At 41.4% G+C, this 27,039-nt stretch overlaps 1 protein-coding gene across 1 annotated transcript in view; it reads right to left on the minus strand.

Moving 5' to 3' along the window:
* Window positions 1-422: 422 nt before the first annotated feature.
* The window catches only part of LOC123663710 (ubiquitin carboxyl-terminal hydrolase 32), a 54,927-nt gene continuing 28,310 nt past the window's right edge, over window positions 423-27,039 (minus strand). The window contains exons 8-25 of the mRNA XM_045598376.1: window positions 26,240-26,627; window positions 25,367-25,445; window positions 23,173-23,390; window positions 22,632-22,767; window positions 22,068-22,193; window positions 15,784-16,008; window positions 14,833-15,022; window positions 11,714-11,828; window positions 10,755-10,891; window positions 9,030-9,229; window positions 7,383-7,558; window positions 6,321-6,512; window positions 5,577-5,725; window positions 5,108-5,238; window positions 4,882-4,992; window positions 4,569-4,754; window positions 3,877-4,323; window positions 423-1,155 (exon numbers count right to left, since the gene is read on the minus strand). Coding sequence (XP_045454332.1) covers window positions 889-1,155; window positions 3,877-4,323; window positions 4,569-4,754; window positions 4,882-4,992; window positions 5,108-5,238; window positions 5,577-5,725; window positions 6,321-6,512; window positions 7,383-7,558; window positions 9,030-9,229; window positions 10,755-10,891; window positions 11,714-11,828; window positions 14,833-15,022; window positions 15,784-16,008; window positions 22,068-22,193; window positions 22,632-22,767; window positions 23,173-23,390; window positions 25,367-25,445; window positions 26,240-26,627 — 3,473 coding nt within the window. The 3' untranslated portion in view covers window positions 423-888. The remainder of the gene's footprint in view (window positions 1,156-3,876; window positions 4,324-4,568; window positions 4,755-4,881; window positions 4,993-5,107; window positions 5,239-5,576; window positions 5,726-6,320; window positions 6,513-7,382; window positions 7,559-9,029; window positions 9,230-10,754; window positions 10,892-11,713; window positions 11,829-14,832; window positions 15,023-15,783; window positions 16,009-22,067; window positions 22,194-22,631; window positions 22,768-23,172; window positions 23,391-25,366; window positions 25,446-26,239; window positions 26,628-27,039) is intronic.

Below are 27,039 nucleotides of genomic sequence, written 5' to 3' on the forward strand. Positions count from 1 at the left end.
GTCTTATTAATAAAATTTAATTTACGAAGTAAAGCAGGTTAGTGTAAGATTCTGCTATACAGTGCGTAAATTTTCGTAAGACAATTCTAACTCGAGTATTCGTTATCTATATATAGCACATCACATTCATATTATGCAGTTCTATCTTCACATCAGTCTCCAATAAATAAACAGACACTCATTTGCCTTACATATTATATTAATAATTTGCTTGTTTTGTTCAAGTTCCTTACTTTATTTTATAATTTTATCACATTCATTTAATAATTACTATTTGTAACTATTTTAAAAAGGAAATTTCGTTACATTTATTATATTAATAATATGTAACAAATAATATAACTTATATATGAAATTTTATCACAATGAATGAATCATTAAAAGCTTCGTATATAACAGGAATGTTAAAATCAAAAAACAAAAACATACATTCATTTTATTAATCATTGCAAGTTTGAATTATTTCAGAACTTCGTAGTCTAGGGTTTATGTTTGATACGAAAGTATCGTAACATGATATTTGTAGTGATGGAGCTGGTATAGTACATATGGGGAAATAATTATTATACAAACGCCAATAGATACTGAGCAGTTTTAAAAATTGACTGCCGTTCCAAATTTTACTACACGATTTCGACCGATATTTGTAATATTTTTACATTAAACGAATGCAGTACGTAGATATACGAGTAATATCGGTAAAATTACGCGTTTTATATCATCCTAGATGTATGATACTAAGACAAACGTTTTGAATCGATCCGCTAACCCGACGGACACGCATGAGTTTGACGATCGTGCGCGAGACACTCGACGAGCATGCAGGCAAGCGCGTTGCGAGTGACGCTAGACAGACACGCTGGAGTACGTGCAGGCGTGCGGAAGACCCTAGACTAGCACGCAGGCGCGGCCGAGGTCGTCGTCGTCGGGAGGGACGGGGCGGGGCGGGTGTGGAGCGTTCGCGGGCACTCGCGGCACGTAGGCGTCGGCGTGCAGACCGCGGCGCTCGTAGAACAGCAGGTAGGCGGCGCCCGCGTCCAGCGCCGGCCGCGCGGACAGCTCGCGACACGACGAGTCGTTGTAGCACAGCCACGCGCCGCTCGGGTTGCGAGCGTACGCCACGTAGTGCCCGCCCGACAGCTGGCCCGAGTGCGACTGCGGAACACATGCGGTGCAAGCTACTGTACACGCCCGAGGCGATCTGCTACTGAGTCTCGTGGTGGCTTATTATTTGTTGAACAGCTAGACTAGATTTGTAACATCTATAATACAGAACTGTTTTAAGTGAACATACACCACCACAACGAGTCATCTTCCTCTGGTGAAACAAAATAACACGTCGTTTACCTAATAGGTGATCAGATAGTAATCAGATTAAAATCTATAATCATCATCATCATCACTTCACCCTAATATAGTCCACTGCTGGACACAGGCCTCCACAAGTTCGCCCAAAAAATAGAGTGAACTCATGTGTTTCGTCCATAGTCACCACGCTGGGCAGGCGGGTTGGTGACCGCATGGCTGGCTTTGTCGCACCGAAGACGCTGCTGCCCGTCTTCGGCCTGTGTATTTCAAACCCAGCAGTTAGATGGTTATCCCGCCATCGGTCGGCTTTTTAAGTTCCAAGGCGGTAGTGGAACTGTGTTATCCCTTAGTCGCCTCTTACGACACCCACGGCAAGAGAGGGGGTGGCTATATTCTTAATGCCGTAATCACACAGCACAAATCTATAATATACTTAGAAGATAAATATACTATTTTACCATTATTTTTTGAATAATAATTTAATATAATGCATTTAAATATTTTTAATGAAAATATAAAATGTTGTCATTAACAATGTTTTTAATCTGTACTGAAACACCGACTAAAGTACGTGACGTCATTTGTTGAATCAAGCATTGGCCGCGTTCCGCTAAGCGTCCGCATCATGTTTTCACCATGCCGCCATATTGCGAGCACACAGCTGACGCCTGACACTTAACAGCGCGCAAATATGCGTTCCACTTATAAAATTCAACCACAACACCCGCGGCGTTTTTTACGTTAGTGGAACGGCAATTTTAGCGGTCGTGATAGATGGGGTTGTGGGCCTTAGGTGGAACGCGCCCATTGTTATTACTCCAAATGACGTCACGCGCTCTCAGATGAATAACGTGACGTTTTGGCGGGATTTTTAAACAAATTATATTAAAACATGACTTTGAGTACCTAAAAGGCTATAAATAAATAAAATTTTATTTTTTATGGAAATAAGTATCCATAAAGAATTATTTAAAACGATTTCTAAAAATTTGTCCTATTCCCTATTTTATTTACATTTCGTAGATCTGTGTATCGTATGGACACTGTGCAGTAAAAGTTTTTTTCTAACACACTTATGGATCAAATCGTTGAATATTATTTATTTTGCATTAAAAATTCTCAACTAAAAGACGCTATCACATTTTTTCACAAATATCGGTGATTTTCAGGTACCATTTTAATTAATTAGGAGTTACACTGCGAGGATATCTATATCTCATCACATATATCAATGAAAATGGTTTCAAATGAAAGATAATATATTAATATATAGAGTAACTCCATAAAAATTCTATAGCCTCATACAATTTTTTCACAGAAATACGTTTTAACCATCACAGAGTTCCTTGTGTATACTATGCTTGGACGAAGTTGATACTTTACAAATTCCCACTCAATCCATAACTTTGCAACTTAAGATCACACTTTATTGTCTTCAGATTCACAATCTATTGTCTTTTTAATACATTTGGTTTATATATATATATAAAAAATAACAAATGAAAGGAACAACACATCAATCTTCGCAGTCTAATGTCTTTACACTGCATTTGTTTCTTTTTTTTTTTAATATCTATATGAAGTGAATGACTAGACCAACTTTGCTAATTCTTTTCTTGTTGTTTGTTATTGTCAGGAGAAGGTTCTTATGAAAGACAAAATTAAGAAAATGCGCGAACAGAAGAGTGGTTATAAAACTTTTTTTTAATTACATGATATTATATTATTTTTATAATTCGAATCCAATATTCCTAGTTAAGACAGGACAACGTCTGTTGGATCAGCTAGTTTATTGTATATTTTAAAATTACTACAAAGTTTTTAAATATTATTTTATATAGATAACCAAATGTGTGCTTTTGTCTTCTATTGTATTGCTATTCTATTGTAATCTATCGTCTTAGAGTATTAGCGAGTATATTTTATCACGCATTTCTTAACTTTCCGCAACACTCTATGTTACTCCTTTATTACCTAATTGTCTACGTAAAATACAAAATGTTAAAACTACGTATATATAACTTTTAATTGTATGTGATTTTGAATTATAAAAATGAAGCGAATTATTATGTCGGTATTATATTTTATTGTATAGTGGGGCGAACGAGTAGTAGATACCCTGACACCTTTAGACATCCTCATAAACAGAGTAGGAGAGAGGTGCCGTGAATTGACACGCAGATAGTAGGTACTTAGTAACAGTTACCAAGTTCGACTTAAAACTTACAACCTAAATTTACTTAATACCAGTAAAATTAAAAATTAAAACTTACTAATAATATTCAAGTACCAAGATTAGTTACGTCGGTATAAAATCGAGCAGACAGCGATTTCAATGTGTGCGTACGCGTATGTTAATCTGTTACGATTTAGATACTTAAACTTAAGCAAGTTCAAAACGTGATAGCGTCCTTAATATTAAGATATCTAATTTTAAAATAAATTGACTTAAAATAAATCTCTATGTTACTGATACATTTATTTGGTACGATTTAATCAATAATATGAATAGGCACATTTGTGTATCTATCTACGTCTGGCTCTGTTTGAGTACAAGCTTAAACTTACCACGACGGCATAGAGGCGGTACTTCAGGTCGAAGGGATCCTGATCGGGCTTGAGGCGGTGCTGGTGGTAATCGACAAGGTTGTCGTCAAGCACTGGCGTGTGCGTCAGACTCGTTGACTCCAGCCTCTTTCTCTCCCTAATCTCCAAGGACTCTCGACTATTTCGATCGCTTGGCTCACTTCTCGATACGTCATTTGACATTTCAACGGACTTCGCCTCATCGTCAGAATGATCAGAATCACTCTCCGATATGCGCTCGTCGACATCGACAAACATGGAAGACCGTTTTTTGTTCATGTTCGACAGCTCCATGTGCCGGAGTATCGTTTCCTGAGGAACGGAGGCGAGGTACGGGGTGGGATCGAAGTCTTGGAATGGAAAGTTGACAACTTTGTGTGATTTTATCCACTTGTTGTTGACGTACTGGAACCGCTTCAAGTGAATAATCTGGAAAAGAAAAGTAAGTGTTCAATTGAGTTTCGCTAAGTAGAAGTTTCAAAATGATTTTAGTATTTAGTTGACAGCAATCTGGTCCAAACCAAATAAAAACTAATGATTTTGTTCGACTACACTTTATTTTTCTTGGTGGCGCGCTGCTTGGCGCGATGGCGCGCGCAGTGGTAGCACTGCTCCAGGCGCCCCTTGCGCGTAAAGGCCCGCAGGCAGCTGGCCAGGTCTCTGTGGGTACTCACGAGCACGGGCGGCAGGCGCCAGATCTGCAGCTTCTTGGTGGCGGGCTGCTTGGCGCGACAGCGCGCGCAGTGGTAGCGCTGCTCCAGGCGCTCCTCGCGCGTGAAGGCGCGTAGGCAGCTGGCCAGGTCTACGGCACGCGCGGCCGCTGCGGCGCTCGCCGCGACCGATCCGTGCTCTACAAAAGCCTGCCGAAACACGCTGTCTTAGATACTATATGCTTTGCAAATCTCTATCGTTAATTCCAATAAAAATATTCAGTAGGTTTATTCCATGTTATTCCAAATTATAGCTGCGTTCGATCATCGTCCTAACCTTTTCTCTCGCGGCTTGATACCGCAAATGTAGCGCCGTGGGATCCCAGTCGACGGCCAACATAACGCGACCATCGAGCTCTAGTCGTCGGAGTGTACCGCGACCAGATGTGTCCTGAAAATGTGACATGCACTTTTCTTAATATCAATTGTGTAACGCAATTTTCATTTAAGCAAAAATATGTACAGTGAAGGCAATGAGAAGCGTAAGTAATCCGTATGTATATATAACTAACATCGTTATCGTCGAGCCGCGAGCTGGTTTGCCGGTTGAGCTTGGCCTTCGCGATGGGCGAGTTGGAGTCCGGCGCGTCCGCCGAGCGCGCACCCATCGAGCGTCGTCGTGCGCGCATCGTGCCTATAACGTACAATCACTAAGATTTCTTTACATTACATTTACTTACAGCAATAAAGCTTTGCTTTGTGTTAGAGTTGAGGAAGTGTTTTCTGATCTGGGTCGGAGCGTAGATAAAATCCCTCCTATCTCTCGTTATCATCGCAGACATATCATGTCGATTACTTATTATTCATGATAGGGCAACGATTCGTCAAATATGCTACGCGCAGCCCTAACAATTCGTGTATATTATTGAAGAGACCAACAGCTGGACATTTAAATATTGATTCAGATAAGCTTGAATTTATCGGGTATTTAGCAATGAATAAAAAACCGATAATGGAGTCCGAGATGCGCACCGTTAGCGGCGACGAGCGGGCGGTCGTCGCACGGCAGCGCGCAGCCGCGGCACAGCGCCGGCCAGGCGCAGCGCGCGCACCACAGCGCGCCCGCCGCGCCGCTCACCGCGCGCAGCGTGAACGGGAACTCGTAGCCCAGGCTGTCGTCGCTGCGGGTCATACGTGGTACTAATGACATTTTCAGTTGTAATTACATTTTTAGAGGTTACTTCAAAAGAAATGACCTGAAGGTGAAAACATTAGGGCGCGTAATATCATGTGAAACAGTATCGTCGAGAGTGACGTTTTACCGAATAAAGTATCTTGCCAATGAATGATAGATATATATTTAAATATTACAATAAAACTGTTCTTAAGGAGCAAACTCCAGTAGTAATTATCTAAGTGCATATTTGCATATCAAAGGAAATGGTAAAATGACCGAGCAGTATCATCAGTATAAGCTGGATTGTGTCGTATACGACATATTGTTTTCTAATGTTTACGCGAATTTTACTCATTTAATGAAACAACTTTTTTCGGATTTTATCGCGGTTTATTATTAACTTTTGATTCCCGACGTTTCGGATATTTTACAGCAACCATGGTCACGGGAGGACTGGTTGCTGTAAAGTATCCGAAACGTCGGGAATTAAAAGTTAATAATAAACCGCGATAAAATCCGAAAAAAGTTGTTTCGTATACGACAGCTAGTTTTCGTGGTGTGTGGTGTGTGTAGTGGTGCGCGCTTGCACCCGCCCTCACCAGTCGGTGGCGTGGTTGGCGGCGCAGGCGCGCGCGCGCGGCGACAGCAGGCGCGCCAGCTGCGCCCACACGCGCGCGTACAGCTGGCGGCCGCTGGCGCCGGCGCCCGCGCGCACCAGCAGCGGCACGCCGAACAGCGCCACGCGCGCGCGCTGCCACGGCACGAAGTACGCGTCCACGCCCACCTGCTTCCTGCGCCGCGAGCGTCACACGCCTCGGTTATCATGATGAGACACTCATCGATTACGAGTCACATAGAAATGTTTCATTTTCGATTTGTAAGCTAATTACTTAGACGAGAGTGAATATATTGCAAAATCAAAATCAAAAACAGCTTTATTCAAATAGGCCCCAAGAGCACTTTCGAATCGTCATTTTACAAATTAAAACTTTAAAAATTAATTATTATTTTTGTAAAAGTTAAGCTACCACCGATTCGGAATGTGGATTCTGCAGAGAAGAATCGGCAAGAAACTCCACAGTTATTCTTTTGAAAAATAATATATAAACTGTGTTTTAATACAAAATTAGTAACATGTTGCATAAAATACAGCGTCACTAAGTCCACACATCTTTATCAACTATGTAATCCTGCACCGAATAATAAGCTTTCTAATATTATTTTTTTAATAAAAACTTTAAATTAATGTTGAGACAATTCAGAAATTGTTTGTGGGATTTTATTATACATACGAATACCATAACCCAGAAAGGAGACGTTAACTTTGCGCAGTCGGAAACTTGGAGTTTCAATTTTGTTATTCCTTCTCGTGTTTACAATTGCACAACTTCTAATTGGGTTTTATTCGACTTTTGGATCGAACGGTGCGTAATTTCTGTTATATATCTAATGTGTCAATAATAATAGATAATCCAACGTAATAGTATTTTATTACGTTTTGTATAGCAAAAGAAATTGTCACAGAATACAATCAACCGACATATAACATTATTTGAAATAAGAAAGCAAGTTAGTCTATTTCCGTTTCCCTGAGCTCGAAAAGTCGCATTGAATAGTGATGTCTAACAATTTCTTTGCTGGCTTTCGCCGGTACCGCTCACCTGTGCACAGCGACGAGGTAGTGCACGTCCGCGGCGGGCGGGGCGGGCGGGGCGGGCGGGGCGGGCGGCGAGGGCACGCGGCGCGGCGCCAGCGAGCGCGCGCTGGGCGAGGGCGAGGGCGGGGCGCGCGCGCGCGGCAGCGTGTGGCGCGCCAGCAGCGCCTCGGAGCGGGAGCGCTGGCGGGCGGGCATTCACGCTAGACTACTCGCTACACTTCGCCGAGTATTTATACGAGAACTTGTACGAGGCTATAATCGTCGTATAAATACGTAATATATATGAAATTAAGCTTTAATTCGGTCGAAAACTGTAAAATTAATTTTAATTAAAAAAATCTACAACTATCATTTACACATTTGTCTACGAAGAAACCCCAAAAAATGGTAAAAAAAATGTAAGCAAAACAGTTATTAATGTGTCAAATTTTAAGAAAGCTTATTAAGTGACTATTTACAAAACGAAATATTTACACAAAAAATACCGTGACCAAAAAAAAAAAAACAATATAAGTACCCGCATCTAGCCAAATGAGCTTGGAAAACAATCAATGCATCAAAACATCGTTATTATTTTATTAAAAAATATTAAATCTCGCTGATACTCTTTTAAATAAAATATAAGATAGTTTTTAATGATATATTTAAATATATAACTCAAATTACAAGATTTAATTTGCGGTGATTGTTTTCCAATAAAAACTTTTTAAAACATAACTATTCTGCTTCTGTGAGAAACTACAATAAACATTTTGACTCAGTATTATTGATAATTTTTTGCAGTTACAATGTTTAGGGTGCTGTGAGCAGTGAGTGAATGACGATGTGTAGGGGAGCTTACTACTTATAATTCTGATTAAATATGATATTCAACAATAAATTTGTACCTTTAGTTTGCCTGTGTGTCAACAGGAAAGTGAAATCTTAAAAGATTTTGCGATTAATCCGTAAATAGAATTTTTACATCATATTTTCTGTATTACCTTAATCGTAAATTTTGGCAGAGAATTTAAATTTAAAATTATCTTAATATTATATATTTATTTCTTAGCTATGTGGTTACGTCAGCAAAGAATATAGTCAGCCCTTCTTTTCCTGTGAGGATCGTAAGTGGTGACTAAGGGATAACAAAGTTCCACTATCACCTTGGAACTTATACAGCCGACCGATGGCGGGATAACCATCTAGTTGCTGGCTTTGAAATACACAGATCAAAGACGGGCAGCAGCGTCTTCGGTGCGATAAAGCCAGCACTGCGTTCACCAACCCGCCTGCCCAGCGTGGTGACTATGGGCAAAACACATGAGTGGGGTGGCCTGTGTCCAGCAGTGGACTGCGATAGGCTGAAGTGAAGTGATATATTTATTTCCATATGATTTTAATATATAAAAGTATATATGTAAAAAGTACAAAGCTGTGTATGGAATAAATTAAAAAAAACCAACGTAAGTAAGAAGTGTCGAGAAAAAGTGTAGTTGCGTTTTTTTTTTTATATCGCTCCCATCCAGCTCAGTGCGTGTACCGCGCGATAAGAAACTACGTTCCAGAAAAACTAAAGATAGTAATAACGTGTTTAATAAAAAAAATGCCGTATTTGTCTATGTGTGTGTGTGCGTGTGTGTGCGTGTGTGCGTGCGGCGCGTGCGCTAACCTTGAAGCAGAAGAGAGCGGGCATGCAGAGCGAGGAGGAGGCGCGCTGCGCCACACTCACCTCGCCGCGGCCCGCCGCCGCCTCGGCCTCCGCCTCGGCCTCCGCGTCGACTTCTATCTCGTCCGCGTCGCTGCCCGCCGCGCCGTCCACCGAGCCCTCCGTCACTCCCGAATCCGTCTCGTCGAGATCCAGTTCTAAGTCTGAAAGTGATATCGCTTTATGTCTGTCTCAATTCGAGTCTTCAAAGTTAATTTTTCGGTTCTTAGTTTCAGTCTGAATTTATAACAAACATTTATTAATACCTCATTAAAATTTTGTACTCGTATTAATACTACCTTACGCCATCTCAACAATCGCTTAAATTTGATTTATGCTTTCAGTAAATTTTCATATAAAGATATTTTTGATAAAGAAACTAGTCATAATTAATTAAAAAAGCAAACAGAAACATAAAAGTATTTGTTGTTCAAGAGCGAGACATGTTCGCGACGTATTATCAAATTAGACTGTAGAATTTCTGGTACTGTACTATTTTATGCTTAACTGAAAATAAAGAATGGTGTAGCGGCCGTAGCGTGCATTTCATATAGGCAGAAAGGCACTTCCTACCTTGGCATGTTACTAAAAATGATATATAAAACATGAACATTACAATTATTTTTGAATACATATTTTTGAAAAAGACATAAATCATAATGCAATTTAAATCGCTTTAAAAAAAAACCCGCCGTCATATATGCGATATCAGCGCTACGTGCGCATCGAAGACGGGCCTTTTATGAAACCTCTGCCTATAATCGCATAATAAATGTTGGCAATGACAGTAAGACATTATATAATCCTACAATTTTATAATGTCGCGCGCGTCATATGGAATACGAACAAAGTATTGTGTTTTTAACATTGGTCGGTTTAACAACGAAATTAGGCACTGCCTAAGAATAACCTGTCAAATTAAATTGTCTTGAATTCGATACCGTTTGTACTAATAATTATGATTTTTGACACGGTCGCGTAATCGCAACATTACACAGAGTAATATTATGACAATTCACTTTAATTTTTCGTTTGTTTCGGTCTTGTTATTATTGAAAATATTAATATATTAGTGATGAATAAGTTTACTTGTGAAATATGTAACGAAGATATGTGTTTGATGAAAGTAAATAGTGCATCGAAATTCAACACGTTCGATTTTACAGATAAATTAAAAATTGTTCAGACGTATCGATTTAACACATAAATAACAATGACGTTATAATTTTTCATTAATTAATAAATAAACAAATACTTTCATTAAGGATACAATTTCGTAACGAATTAATAGTGTTATCAATGATTTCCTATGTTTGACACAAACGAAATTATCAGAGTGCCGGCCTTATGAGATCACTGTGTCTATCTAGTAACTGATTTGTCTGATGTTTCATTTGTATCACTTACTCATGAGTTACCCAAGTCTAATAAGTATCAGTTGGTTGCTGCACGTGTATTTGTATGCCTGCATTATTAGTATAAATGCACTTTACGTTTCCAATAATTTACTTGTCTGTTCTTGAAATTATCTAAAAGCCTCTATTCCCAAGAAATTTAAAATAAATTAGGAAAAAATTGCGAGAAAGTAAGTGCAGTATGGCTGTTCAAATTTTTTTTGACTGCCTACCCTGTCTAAAGACTTTATGCACGCCACTGTGTAGCGGCGGAGTGCAGTTAGTAGGGACGTACCGTGGTCGGGCAGGTCTGGGTCTGGATCGCGCGGCGGCAGCTGGTAAGCGACGAGGTCGGCTGCCAGGCCCGACGGCCGCTCGCCGTCCGCCAGCACGCGGCCCAGCTGGGCGCCCGCCAGCTGCACCAGCAGCATGCTGCGGGGGGGGGGCACACTTATTAACTAATACCATTTAACAATTGTGTGTTGGAGCTTTTTTTATACGATAAGTCAGCAAACAAGCATACGGCCCACGTGTTGGTAATTGGTTACCGTAGCTTATAAACGCCTCCATCAACAAAAGCATCGCAAGCGTCTTGCCGGCCCTACCACCAAATCGCCCCAGGAGCTCTGGTCGACTTGATCACCACAGAAACACAACATTGTTTGAGTGGAATATTATTTAGCAGTGATCATCTGCAAGGTCGAGGTACTTCTCTAGCAGAGCTGATCCAGATTTTTAGCACGATATTTCCTGCTTTGGCCTACCTAAATACTGGAACTATTTAGTACAGTGGTTCTTAAACAGGGACCAAACTGGAAGCATATCATATTTTTCCCCAAAGCAGGTCCGTAGCAAAACATATACATTTTGACGAATTATCCCTCATCACTAAAATGTTAAGATTTTAAGAACCACTGATTTAATGTACAATATTATTCATTGTAATGTAAAGGTTTGTTATAGCCATTTGTTACAACCATAAGGTTGGGCTGTCAGGTTGTAGCCTGACAACTCACAACAAAATATATTTTACAACTGTTTTGATCTGTAGTTCAAGAGTCTTGTAAAATATTGTTTAGAATATAGGACTTTTTGAACTACAACCTTTGTTATAAGATAGGCTACATTCAAATAAAGTATTTTATTTCAATTGTTTATATGTTTAAAAAATACTCAAAAGCCACCAAAAACTTTTAATTTGAATAGTGTTTTATTGTAATTTAGCTTTTCAAATATATCAGTGTTAAAACTCACGATTCTGGAGCTAAGCCACAGAGTTCAGATAAATTCTTCTTCAAGTCTAAATAGGTTCCTTCTGAGTTGACCCGCACGCCGTATTTAACGGGCACTGATCCATCTTGGAGTATCACTAGAAAAACATTAATATAGTTTATTGCATCAAATCAAAATACAGGCAATAACAAAATAGTGTCACACTAACAACAAAAACTTCTTCCAGAAAACTTGAGGGTGAACGGAAATGTTTATTTAAATCTATAATATATATAAAAGCGAAAGGTCACTCATTCATCACGGAATCTCCGAAACTATAACACCTACAAACTTGAAATTTGGCAGGTAGGCTCCTTATAAGACGTAGGCATCCGCTAAGAACGGATTTTACGAAACTCGACCCCTAAGGGGGTGAAACGGGGGTTGGAAGTTTGTATGAAAGTCCTATGTTTTTGAAGTAAGAGACTTAAAATTTAAAATGTAAGCTCTATAGATGGTGAAAAGGTGACCAAATAATGAATATTTAGAAATCAACCCCTTTTTGGGGTTAAAACGGGGGATCGTAGGTTGACTCACTGATCACGAAATCTCCGAAACTATAACACCTACAAACTTGAAATTTAGCAGAGAGGTTCCTTATACAGCGTACACTACCGCTAAGAATGAATTTTACGAAACTCGATCCCTCAGGGGGTAAAACGGGGGTTGGAAGTTTGTATGAAAGTCCTATGTTTTTGAAATAAGAGACTTAAAATTTAAAATGTAAGCTCTATAGATGGTGAAAAGGTGACCAAATAATGAATATTTAGAAATCAACCCCTTTTTGGGGTTAAAACGGGGGATCTTAGGTTGACTCACTGATCACGAAATATCCGAAACTATAACACCTACAAACTTGAAATTTAGCAAGGAGGTTCCTTATACAGTGTAAACTACCGCTAAGAATGAATTTTACGAAACTCGATCCCTCAGGGGGTAAAACGGGGGTTGGAAGTTTGTATGAAAGTCTTATGTTTTAGAAGTAAGAGGCTTGAAATTTAAAATGTATGCTCTATAGATGATAAAAAGGTGTCCAAATAATCTATCTTTAGAAACCAACTCCCTTTTGGGGTTAAAACGGGGGATGGTAGGTTGACTCACTTATCACGAAATCTCAGAAACTATAACACCTAAAAACTTGAAATTTGGCAAGTAGGCTCCTTATAGGTCGTAGACATTTGCTAAGAACGGATTTTACGAAACTCAACCCCTAACGGGGGGTGAAACGGGGGTTGGAAGTTTGTACGAAAGTCCTACGTTTTTGAAGTAAGAGACTTGAAATTTAAAATGTATGCTCTATAGATAGTGAAAAGGTGTCCAAATAATGTATCTTAAGAAATCAACACCCTTTTGGGGTTAAAATGGAGGATGGTAGGTTGACTCACTTATTACGAAATCTCCGAAACTATAACAGATACAAACTTGAAATTTGACAGGTAGGTTTCTTATAGGACGTAGACATTTGCTAAGAACCGATTTTACGAAACTCGACCCCTAAGGGGGTGAAACGGGGGTTGGTAGTTTGAATGAAAGTCCTATGTTTTTGAAGTAAGAGACTTGAAATTTAAAATGTAAACTCTATAGATGGTGAAAAGGTGTTCAAATAATGTATTTTTAGAGATCAACTCCTTTTTGGGGTTAAACCGGGGGATGGTAGGTTGGCTCCCTCATAACGAAATCTCCGAAACTATAACAGATACAAACTTGAAATTTGGCAAGTAGTTTCCTTATAGGGTAAAGACATCTGCTAAGAACTGGTTTTATGAAATTCAACCCTTAAAGGGGTAAAACGGGGGTTGGAAGTTTGTATGAAAGTTCTATATTTTTGAAATAAGAGACTTGAAATTTAAAATGTGTGCTCTATAGATGATGAGATGGTGTCCAAATAATGCATCGTAATCTATATATATAAAAGAGAAAGGTCACTGACTCACTCATCACGAGAACTCAAAAACTGCTGGAGGGTTCATCCATCCAGGATGGACAAAGATGAAATTTGGCAGGGAGGTAGATTATAGTTAGTAGACGTCCGCTAAGAAAGGATTTTGCGATATTCCACCGCTAAGGGGCTTAATTGGGGTTGATAGTTTGTATGAAACATATAAGTTCGCCTGATAGGTTATTTATACTGCTGCCTGAAAATAAAACTAAGAATGTGGTGTATAGAGAGGTTTTATAAAAACAACTATTAAATTATACTAATTGTGCCTTTTAAAAAGTTACTCAGTGTGATAGGCATTTCAAGTAACTGAAATAAAACAATAATCTGCGTTAAACATCTTAATAGTAATGCATATCTTTATAACCACGTGGATGTAGTCGCGGGCAACAGTTAGTGTATTATAAAACAAAGTCTCCAAAAGCGTATGTGATAGATTCCCTCAAAATCTACTGAACGGATTTTCATGCGGTTCAAGAGGAAGGTTTACGTAACGGCTAAGCCAATTTTGATGAGAGTTTCACTGGAAGTTTGCCGGGAAAACTTTGTGACACACTGATTTCAACGCGGGCGAAGCCGCGGGCACAGCTAGTTATATATAATACTGTTATGGTATCTATAAATATATAAATTATATTTATTATTGAGACTGACTAAAAATATCGTGAATATAATGCTTAATCTCTATGTCTTTCGACTATCCTAAAAAAACTAGAGCATATCAGCAAATATTACTAAAAATAGTAAAGTTAAAGTTAGCAGAAACACATATTCCCAAGTCTTTCTTAGATTCAAATCAATTATTTAAGAGTTTAAACTTCTCAAACTTCTTTATTTATATATGTAATATTTCGACAAACATTGATCAAAAAAAAAAAAAAAGAAATTTAGCTATATCAGTCGGCTGTTACCTGTAATTAGCTATATATATATATATATATATATATATATATATATATATATATATATATATTTAAACGAAAAGGCTTCTGAGTTTATAAGATAGGTATAAACGAATTGTTTCATTAACTGATCGGGAACTAGTAGCCATATAAAATATCGTCAGACTACGAAGTAGTCAGTATTCATTATCAATATGCAGTTCAATTGGTTACATACATATTATGTTTACGTGTACATGTAGTGTCATCGGTGTCCATACCTCGGACCGTGGCGCGCACGTAGCTCTCCATGGGCAACGGCAAGCTGAGCATGTTGAAGGTGTCAAAGCGGCGCGACTCGAGGCCGCAGGCGCTGCAGCGCACCTTGGACTTCAGCTGCCCGTAGAACAGCTCCGTCATGATGGACTGGTTGCGCTCCGTAAACGCGGCCCACGCCTCTGCCGCTAGTACCTGCGGACAACCGCTACCTGTAGTGAACATCCTGCAGACGTTAACGCGAAAGTTTGTAAAAATCTGGTTGCGGTGGGGATGAGAACGATTGTGATAAAATACCTACATGATGAACTCTTGTGATGGAAAACGACTGACTTGGCAAAGTGTCATGTTAATCATTTTGGTGCATGTTGTCCACAAAATATACAGTATGTGTGGCCTGACATAATGGAAACAGTCGTATCCATAGATTATACACTTATATACTGGGTCGTATCTGTTGAGGGAAGGAACTTAGGAATGCCTGCTGTACCTACATGTACTTACACTGAGAAGTATGGATATAGTTCGAAATACAGTGTCTAGGAAGCTAGCTGAGAAAGTCACGCCGAATAGAGACGCTCGAGTCGAGAGAACCAAAATCGATCCGTATTACGTCTATACTGTTCAAAAGTTGGTTCCACCTCCGTCTAATACGTTGTATCCTTGAGCGTGTGTGTAAGCTACGCCAAAACGATATTTTAGGATTCACTACTTGTAGAAAAAAAAAAAAACACAACAACAAAGATCCCTATATCGATGGCTCCTAAGTATACTGAGTCAACTCTACTCCTAATAACTTTATTTTTTTGTTACATAGGTAGATAGGAAATGAAGTAAATATTATTAATATCTTAAAAAAATGAAATAGTCAAAAGTTGTAAGTTGACTCAGTATACTTAGGAGCCATCGATATGATTCGATTTCCCTCAAAGAGTAGAAGCCAGCAGAAGGCGCACCTGGTCGGGGCGGTCGTCGGGGCGGTCGTCGCCGTCGGGCGGCGCGGCGGGCGCGCGCGGCGCGGGCGGCGGCGCGCGGTTGAGGTCCTCGTGCAGCGCGTCCAGCAGCCACGCCAGCAGCTCCTGCGCGTCGTGCTGGCCGCCGCCCGCCAGCGCGCGCGCGTGCCGCGACACGCACCAGCGCACGCGCAGCGGCGCCACCGAGCGCGCGCTGCTCGACCACACCTGCCCGCCGAAAATGTTCCATCTACACTTCTATTACTCCACGTATAATGTTATTTCACTGAGAAATTGAATTTTTTTTTTACAACTAGATCGGCAAACGATCGCACGGCCCGGCCGGATTATAGACGCCCGCAACACCAGAAGTCTCGCAAGCGCGTTTCCGACCGTAACCCCAACCTCAGAGGCTCTTGTCACCTTATTCGCCACGGAAACACAACAAAGGTCGAAAGCAGTAGCTGTGATATTCACACTAAAGCGATGTAACAATATTTTTTTAATCTGTATGTATAATTTTTTGTGTAATACCCCCCCACACATGAGGAAATTATAAACATTTTTTAATATCAAAAATACCGACCGTTTCAGCGAGGTGAGTCGAAGCTGCGAGTTTTATCCCCGCTGAAACGGTCGGTATGTTTGGTATGATATTAAAAAATGTTTACAACATTTTTTTAAATTTACTTAAGTTGAACTCTGAACGTTTTCCGTGATTTTCGACGGACTATCAGAAAATAAATCCACATGTTTTGAAATTATTATTATCAACAACTATATTATTGTCAACTTTACCCTTTTCAGTGTTCTTACCAAATTAATTAAACTCACTCATTGCAAGCACAATTTGCATTTTATGTAAATAACAGACTTTAAAAAAGGAGGAAGTTCTCAATTCCACTGTAGTTTTTTGTGTTACATTGCGGAAGTGATTTTTTTTTTTTTTTTTTTTATATCGATATATATCCACGGGCTTATAATGCCCGTGCTCTTGTTATTCCAATTATTTGTTTGTTACTCTCGATACCTTGGCACCTACATATGCAACTTAGAGACTAATTAAACTAAGCTTAGTATCACTAATCCTACGTGAGTCCACCGACCAAAACTTAAAGTTATGCTAACTTAATTTACTTATATATATAATTACTACTATTTATTATTACTTTTTCCTTTTCTTCACTTTTATCTTACAATTGTCTAGGGGTAGAAGCTGTGTACATTTCTTGAAATTTTTGTATTTATACTGTTATTTTTATTATCTAAGTTTATATTTACACTTATATGCTAGTTATCATATATTTACACTTATTTCCTAGTTACCTTATATATACACTTATGGCCTACTTACAATATACACTTAGCCTAGGTTACTGTTAGTAAGTTTTTTTTTTTTTTTTTTTTTTCGTTTATACCATACCACCATATATGTATTTTTTTAAAATTAATATTATATAATTAATCTTAATTAATTTGTTACACATGTTAAGTATAAATAATTTGTACACGTTATGTTATATGTAATTAATCCTATTTAATTTAGTAATTATTATTTATATTTATATAATTAATCGTATTTAATTTAGCACTTAGTACTTATGTTTATATACACACTATTTATTTATTCAACAAGTGTCTTCACACGTCAATAGTTTTCAACATGTCGAGCACACTCTCAGTGACGGTGGCATCTCTGTGATGAATCGCCATCTTGAGACTGTGCTCGAGTATTTTCTTATCCGCGGTCTCCGCTGCCCTCGCCACAAAGCGACCAATTGCGTCGTCACGGTCGTCGGTGTAATAGACACAGGTGTTGGTGTGTCTAGTCACCGCGACTACAGCGTGCGAAACGCTGTCGTGGATCCTGAGCCTCCTCGCCTTCGTCTGGAGGACAATGACGTCCTCGTAGGTCTGGCCCTGCGCCTCGTGGATTGTTAAGACGCGCGATCCCTCCCCGGATCCGTATCCCTGGTCAGTCAGCAACCTCTTCTCCTCTTGCGTAAAGACCAGGTATAAGGTTCGGTCTCTTCTTGCAGGAATACGCGCGCCCGTGAGGCTCTCCACTCGCAAAGATCGGATCTTTGGGCTTGAGCTGTATACGTCTTTATAAACTTCGCTGATGGCAAGGGCTACGTCTTTGGGATTTCGATGCGTGCATGACAACTCGCACGAGATGGTTGTTATCCGGGTTGGTCTGCAGTACCGCATTTCGAACAGGTTGTCCCTGTCGATGTACGGCAGCTGGTTTATGTCTCCGATAAGGACTACCTTCTGAGCTCCTGATAGTCGGGCGGCCATTACTATGGCTCCGAAGTGGTTCATGAGGGCCTCGTCCACCGTTAGGCGGTTGATTTTTGAGCCCTCGTTGAACCCATTAACTAGAACGGAGGCCATAGTGCGCACCTTTTGCTTGGCTTTGTTGCCGTAGCGGTGCGCCAGTTTTTCTTTTAAGTCTTTGGCCGCCTCGACTGTGGTCGTAATCACGACCTCCGTGTCCTCATCGAAGTCCCCGACTATGCGAGTTGTCTTGCCGCATCCCGGTACCCCGTTTATCCACTCCAGTGATGGTAGTTCCCAGGGCACGGTCGGTAAGCCGTCCCGGTCGCCCGAGATGGTTTTCGCCATCCGTAGCATCCGGTCCCCCAGCATTACTTTCGTGCATCTGGCCACTACCACCACTGGGTCCCCTTCAGGTGTTTCGAAGGTTTGTGGCTCCTCGTCATTCCCCTCCGACTCGACTGCGCTCACGAAGCCTGCTGTGCTGTTATATGCTGCCATATACCTACCCGGCATCTTGCCCTTGAGTATTTGTCGGGTTTCACTGTTGTATATGGCCGCTTCGGCTTCCTCGAGTTCCACCTCCAGTAATCTTTGGTGATCGTACTGGTAGGCCTGCATGATCTTTTTGCAGGTGGCCAGGCTTACCTCGCGGTTTGCCTTTATTATCGCCAGGAACTCGATTAGGGCGTTCTCCGCATGTTGTAGCGGTGTGGAGGCAGGTCGAAGTCTCGGCGGTGTTACATGTCCCATGTCGGCCTTAGTACGAGCGGCCGGTGACGCCTCCGGGTGCCTCGGACTATTGTGTCTGGTGAACCTGCTCAGCGCCGCCGATTGCCGCTCACCCTGTCCAGCCTTTTTGGGAGAGAGGTGATGCGGGAGCTTGCCTGGTTTTGGGGAGATGGTTGCGTGGATAAAGGTCGCCAATGGCATCGAGCTCGGCTTAGGTTCAGGTGTGGCCTTTGCCTTAATTCGCTCTGCCTTCTGGGTCTCGATCCGTTGTTGTAGGCGCTCCGAGCCGCAGAGCGTGGACTCGTCGTCGGCCGGAGATGCAGGAGGTGTTGGTGTTATGGATTTCGGTCTTAGATATCCGAGATCCTCCCCCCTGTCTTCGTAGACTATGACCTCACTGTACTTGGAGGCCATTAGGCAACCGTACCTATCAGATACGTCGCCTCTATCATATCCGACCCTCATCGAATCCACGCTAATTCTTTTGGGGATTCCACCGGGGGTCTCGCTCAACCGGCGTAGCCACACACTAGACTGCGTAAAGGGGGACGTCTCTCCCCACTCGAACAGCACGATGGATTTGTTATTCAAACGCACCAGACGGTAGGTCGAGTCGCCCTTCTGTTCTTGCGATAGCGCTGTGATTTTAGTGCGCTTTATACTTGTCTTTTGCGTGCTACCCTTTAACAGTAAAGCGAGCCCCGGCGAAATCGCCAGCCGATCGCGTCCTTCGGAACGACAGAAACTTATTCCCATCCTCTCTACTTCGCTGTCCATGAACAGAGCCACGCATCTGGTTTTAATTCCCACTACTTCGCTTCCGTCCCCTTCGCTAAGCGAGGATTGTGTCATCCCGCTGTGGGTCGGTTGCGGAGGTGCGTTTTGGTCGGCTCTATTCCTGAACAGTTTCTGCAGCGAGGAGGGCATGACCTTTGTTATTTGACCCAGAAGGGTGCGGCCAGGAGAAATCCGCGGAGCCGTTGAGCTGTTTCTCTGAGTGGCTTGTTGGACACAGTTTTGTTGTGTTTGTAGTTGTGCGTTGTGTGTTTGGGTGTGTGTTGCGTGGAAGACGGTGTTAGCGCTCTGCGTGGGTATTACAGCAGGTGGTGGAGCGGTCGTGCTGTTCCTTTTTGCGGCTATATTGACGGCCTTTCTCGCGAATGTGAGGAAGGCAGTTCTGTTTTTTTCACTCTCCAGGATGGTATGGAGCGATGTCTGCTCAAGTTTGATCTGGAGTTTGAGTTCTAGATCTAGCCTATCCTTACTGAATCTCGGGCAGTCCAGTATAACATGCAGAACTGTCTCCTCACAATTCGGATCGCAGATACATGAAGGACTGTCAGTGAGGTGGAATCTGTGGAGATACGCCGCAAATCCTCCGTGGCCGGTCAGAATTTTTGTGTCGACAGCTGTTGGTGCCGATTTCCTTACCAGCCTGCAAGCGGTCTTTACATCCGGTAGGAATATTTTCGTGACCGAGCCCGTCTCCGAAGAATTATATCTTTCCTGCCACATCCTGACAGTCTCTTCCCTGATCTGCCTTCTGACATACGAGATGGGTACTCTGTCGTAGTCAGGTGCCGTCTTTTTTGTTAAGGCCGCCTTTTTGGCCAACCCGTCCGCTCTCTCATTGCCCGGTGTTCCAACATGGGCCCTCAACCAAAAGAACCGCACTGTCTTATTCTCCTCCCGGAGCTGTCTGATTCGACTCTTCATTTCCAGGGCCAGAGGGTGAGTCACTGAGGGGCTCCTCAGCAGATCTAAAGATGACCTCGAGTCGCTCAAGATGTTAATGGAGCATGACTTTGAGGTTTTTGCCATGTCCACGGCTCTGAAGAGTGCGTACATCTCCGATTGAAAGACAGTGTTGTGCGGCTCTAACCGGAAAGTAGAGTATCTTACTTCCCTGCCTTGGTCCCAGCATGTGAGGGCGGCTCCTACTTTACCCTCTATTTTGCTTCCGTCGGTAAAGATGAAAGGCCCGACGATGTTGTGTTCTTCAAGGACTTCGGGGTTCAGATTCTCTAAGCGCTCGTACTCTGTTGTCATGAGTAGGGAAGGGTGGGGATTTTGTATTGGTCCCACCCTGCGCTCTAGCTCTCTTCCCGGTGGAAGAAGATCCGTGCTGTGACCTTTTTTGGTTTTGAATAGTATGGCCGCCTCTCGGACGCGAAGGTCTAACGGGAGCAAGCCAGTGAGGACTAGTGCCGATGTCAGAGACACCGTTCTGTACGCCCTGCACATTTTTTGTGCAAAACCTCTCTGCAGTGAGTCTAGCTGCTTTCTTATCGACAGTTTCTCTGCTGCAGGGGACCATACGCTCGCTGCGTACAGAACGATGGGCTCTATCACCGCCACATATATGATCCGTACGATCTCCCCATTCAGACCCCAACTCACTCTCGCCGCGCGCGCGAGCTGTTTATAGATGTCCGCCGCTTTTTTACACACGGCGGATACGTGCGCGTTGAAAGTGAGCTTCGAGTCCAAAATGAATGCGGAATGCGGAAGTGATTTGGAATGACTTTTGACATGACACCGTCTAATAAATCGATGAACGCCGGCTGCATGCACGAAAAAGGATGACTCATTGCAGGGTTACGCTCATTGTACGCTTGCGCCGCATCTACTTCTCTTCCACTCGGTTGGCCTATGCGTCCTAGGAGATGTTTTGCTATGACGTTGTCACGTTAAAATATCGTCAGTAAACCAACTTTACAGAAAACCAATTTTTTTTTGTCTATTGAAAAAAAAATTTGGGTGATTTTGCCACCACCTTTTGTGAGGCGCCCGAGACCAAGATCTCCGCGGGCCCTTACGCTATGTCTACGTTACTGTCTACCACGAAGCACAAAAAGCTTAGTTTGGTAACATACAAAAACGCACAAACATTCTCACAAACACACTTTCGCGTATACATTCAAGCATACATACACAACCATTCACATACAAACACATCCATGAAGACGCATACACATGGCATACAATATATTTGTTTCCTTGATGTCTCAGTTGTATTTTTTTTTGATGACTAAAGAGAAAATCTGTTATTCTGATAGTTAACCAGTACTAGTAATTTCTCGCAAGTACTAAGTAGAACTAGTAGATGACAGTGTGAAAAACCTTCTAAAAGTAAAAATTGTACATATTATTTTGTAAACATGAAAACGTTATAACTTAATATTCTTATATAGTTAAAAATACTAATAAAAATAATATCATAATAAATATTAAATATACAAACAGAGACTTGTTATTTACACATGTCACGTTACCTCTTTGCAAAGCTCGCCAAAGCGTATGGCGAGCATGCCTTTGGTCCCGAGCGGGTTGGTTGTGTTCACTTCGTACAGGTGCATGCCGCAGTTGAAGTATTGTGTGAGCGTGCTCGTGTTCCACACCTGTGGAGCGGTGACGTAATGTTAAGGGTGGAGAGCAATGGTAAAGAGAGATCTTTAACTCTCTTTCTCATTGCTCGTTACAGTATTATTGGTACTAGAGAGATTGATTTCTAGTTCCCAGGATACAGATCTTTGTATGTGTACAACAACGCAAAAATTACGTCCTATTTAATTATTGTTTCTAAAATTTAATAGAAGCTGTTGTTTATTTTAACTTATCTTGAATTTTATTTTGTGAATTTTAATTTCTGAAGAGTGACTATTTTATAAATATTCAACTATCTTATCATTGACAATTATTTTATTATTTAAATAGCTGATTTATCCGATATACTCTTATTATTATTTTCTGTTCATAATCCAGTCATCGGGACAGCGTGTAAGCGATCCCGATATTAGACTAAAGGTTCGGTATACATATATCTATCGAGCACTCACGCTCTGCAGCGCCGCGTTCATGTAGCAGGTGTTGCCGAGGTTGTGCAGGCCCGTGGCGCCCGCCATCTGCGGCGCCGTCAGCGTCTCGCGGCGCTCCGCCCAGCGCGCCGCGCCGCACGCGCCCGCCGCGCTCGCCCTGCGGACACGCGCTGCTGAGCGGGAGTTGTGGTTGTCGCACATGGTGCACGTCGTAACGCTAAACTTACTAGCTTTTTATTCAAATTTTTCTTTAAACGGTTCATACTCAATTTTTAATTCGAGTATTTCGATATGTGATAATTTTATTTACGATGTTTTCTCTCACCGTCAAGCAAGATATGAAGCGATAAAATTGTTTTTGCACCTATGAATGTTCGATACCTAAACTTCTATATCCTATCTTTTTCCTCCCACTTAAATTAGTAGAATTATTTTTGCCACTAATATTTATTACCCAAGGTGAATACTCGACACCGGACCATTGCATGTATAAACATAAGTTTCCCTTCGTTAGTATAGACAGAGTATATATTCTGAGAGCAGTGTATGTCCGAGGTCGCACCCGAGCGCGCCGATCTCCTCGGGCCAGGTGAGGTCGGGGTTGCGCAGCTCGAGCAGCAGGCGCGCGCGCTCGGGCAGGCACAGCGCCAGCAGGGTCGGCCGCTCGTCGTTGAGCAGTAGCGCGCCGCCGCCCGCGCCGCCCATCGCACTCGCGCCCAGCGCCCACAGCCGCACGTCCTCGCGTGCCAGCCCTAGCGCGCCGCACAGGAACTCCGTCACCTGCTCAAATGGGCCACTCGTTACAGGAGCAGTTCACAGACGCTTTCTGGCTTTACATGGTGATTATTGTCAATTAAAAATATGACTGTCTAATTGAAAGTTAAAAAGTGTATGTACCGTCGGGCAAGAAAGTGGTGTACCACCTTAAGGTTGAATGCCGCTTGCCGATTCATAGGTGATAAAGATTAGTTTCGCTTGCAGATTGATCTGACAACTTCTATTGCCGTCCTTATCTGATTATTGATAACGATACTATTTATACCTAATAGAGTTTAAAATGTCATGTATAATAATGATGTATGAATACTTATCAATTAGGTTTACGTCATTATTATATGTCTCTTTCAGTTATATCTTTTAAAAACGAACCTTGTTGTAACTTTCGATGACCAGTAAACTAAATCAAAACTGGTACACCACTTTCTTGCCGACCGTACAAAGAAAACAATTGGCAAAAAATCGTGAATACGCCCTAAAATGAATCTAATTACAAATCGACCCAGTGTTTCTAAGAATTCGTCTTAATTCAAAAGAATTCAACATATCTCAATAATGGATCTGTGTCACATTAAGAAATAATAATGAATTCAATGATTAATAAAATAGATATTTTAGTTCTTTTTTATATAAAGTTCAAGTTATTTAATATATTGAATTATAGGATCTACGGTGACCTATCATTTAAAATTAACAAATAAAGTTGATTAACACGATTTAAACTTTATCAAAAATATTGGTTTAAATAAATAATTTAGTTTTAAATTCCAAGTAAATAAAAACATTTGGTTCGTTCTACATAAACATTATAATTACAATTTAGAATTTAACAATGACAATCTTGCTGTTATAATTGTCACAAAATAAGAGGCCCGTTTGGACATTTGACAAATACCCTAGAACAGTGTTTCTCAAAGTGGGCGATAACGCCCCCTTGTGACACTATAAAATAATTTATTCTCTTAGTGGGCAGTAGACAAAATAAGTTTGGGAACCCCTGCCCTAGAACGTAACTTAGTACGAAACTGTAAGAAACTATAAAAGAATTCTTAATAACATAAAGTGTCTTTAAAAGATATGTACATTTTTTGGCGCGTTAAATAATATGATAGAATATATTGGGAGTATTCTTTTCTCGTTTACTTTATAGTAGCATGCAATTTCTAAATATTACGAAACGTCTCAAAAACAGTTATATACTAAATCTTTTTTTAAACACTAGTGCTGTAATTAATTAATTACTAAATTTCACCAGCTTCATTCGATTTTAATCGTAATTAAATGTTGTGTCGTGATCTTTACTGAAAAAAAAAAAAATAGCTTAGCGGTCAAAGTCGTAAATAAAATTTTGATTTGCCTAATCGCGACAAAATCCGAAAAAAATGTTTCATTATGATTAAAATTCATGTAAACAATAGAAAAAAATATAAAAATATAAAATAAAGACAAATTGACCTTTTGTACCATTGTAATATTTCATATTTCATCACATTACATAATCAAATCGATCAAATGCTCATACAAACTTGAATCGATTTATCGTGGGTATCAAATACCGAGTTGTATGTTTACTTCGCTATTTACGTCCCGATGACATAATATGTCCAAAAGGGCCTATTATTTTGTGACGACTATAGTAAAAGACATTGCCTTAGTAATATTTGTCGAATCGAATAACTACGGCTTATCTCATGGTAAGCGATTACCGTAGTTTATAGACGCCTGCAATACCAGAAGCATCGCAACCGACCCTATCCCCAATTCCTCCCAAGAGCTCTGATCACCTTACTCACCAACAGGAACACAACACTGCTTGAAAACAGTATTATTTAGATGTGATCTCCTGTATGGTGAGGTACTACTCCAGTCGGACTGCCTCATATTTTGAGCAGGGGATTTTCCTGCTGGGGCCTACTTCAGTTAGTACGTTTTTTACTGACGCAGTATTTACTGTAGTTAGAAAGGACGTATCGACGCACCTGCTTGACGGTGGCGAGGCGCGAGAACGCGGCCGTGTAGGCGAGCTGTCGCTCGGGCGGCGCCGGCGCGTACAGCGCGCTCGCGCCCGCGCCCGCGCCCAGCGCGCCCAGCGTACTGCCTCCTGCGGGCCGCGCCGGTCATGTTACATTCTCGTAATTACGACACGCTGGCTTCGATATGTCACTGATATTCTAAAACTTATTTTTGTGATTATATCTACAAATAGCGATTAAAGACTAGTATGACGTCTAATGCCATAACTGTAATGAGTCATAATTTTATACAGAATATTTTTGTTTGATATCTGATGTATACTTTATACATTACATATAAGACGTCTATTAAGCGGTACATAGAAAATTTAACAGACTAAAATGACAGGAACACTAAATACAATAAGAATATTATTTTTCAGTCAAAAGTCGTGTCACGGTGTTTGTAGTTAAACTCCTCCGAAACGGCTTGACCGATTATCATGAAATTTTGTGTGCATATTTGGTAGGTCTGAGAATCGAACAACATCTACTTTTCATCCCTTTAAATGTTAAGGGTAGTCCACCCCAAATTTTTTTTTAATTTCTAGATATTATGATTTGGCGTTAAAAAATACATACAACCCTAAATCACCCTTCTACCACCAGCCCCTATTTTTAAATAGCATTTAGCGGCAAGACAACGTTTGCTGAGTCAGCTAGTATAATATATAGTTGTACGGGTTAACGTGCACTGAGCAATATGATTATCTTGAGTTGACTATGGACAATGGAGTCTATTAAAAGTGTATAAGTATACACTTTATAATATATTTATAGTATAAGTATACTTCGTTGAGAACAAGTTGTGTTCAACAGACGCCTGTGGAGCTGGGTCACTCACTGTGCGCGCTAGGCACGTGGCGGTAGATGTGCAGCTGCAGCGGGTAGAGCTCGAGCTCGACGTCGGCGCCGGGCGGGCGGATGACCTGGCGCGGCAGCGGGTCGGGCGCGCCGTACCACAGCGCCAGCGCGCGCCACAGCGCGTCGGGCACGAGCTCGAAGTCGCGGTGCTGCGCCAGCGTGGCGTCGCGCCGCAGGTGGCCGCCCTCGCCGGTCAGCGTGCGCGCGCCGGGCGCGGCGGCGCCGGGCTCCAGCAGGCGCGAGTTGTCCACGGGCCCCGGGTGCGGCGGCGCCCGCGGCGCGCCGCCCGCGCTCACGCCGCTGCTGCCGCCCGCGCTGCCCAGCGACGCGCTCTCCGCGCGCCACAGCAGCGACCCCATCGACTCTGCGCCGACACACGCCCACGCGTTATTCGATTGACGTTTGCGATGACATTGATAACTCGATATATTCATGATGAGAGAGATAACTAAAAATTATTCGTCAGATCTCGATCAAATTTAAATGGTCCTCTATTTCAGAACTTACGATTAAAAAGATACACTCAGTAATAATTGTGTTTGCTCGCAAACGAAAAAAAAACCGACTTCAATTACATCGACAAGTAATACAACGTAGATCGACGAAAAAATAGTGAAGCAACTACGCGTTATCAAAGATTACTCAAAAAGTAGTTATCAGATCTCGATAAAATTTATATAAAATAATATGATAAACATCAGCTTTCGATTAAATTAAAAATTATCAAAATCGGTACACCCAGTAAAAAGTTATTACGGATTTTCGAGAGTTTCCCT

Source organism: Melitaea cinxia, chromosome 20 (genome assembly GCF_905220565.1).
Source record: "Melitaea cinxia chromosome 20, ilMelCinx1.1, whole genome shotgun sequence".
Classification (NCBI taxonomy): domain Eukaryota; kingdom Metazoa; phylum Arthropoda; class Insecta; order Lepidoptera; family Nymphalidae; genus Melitaea; species Melitaea cinxia.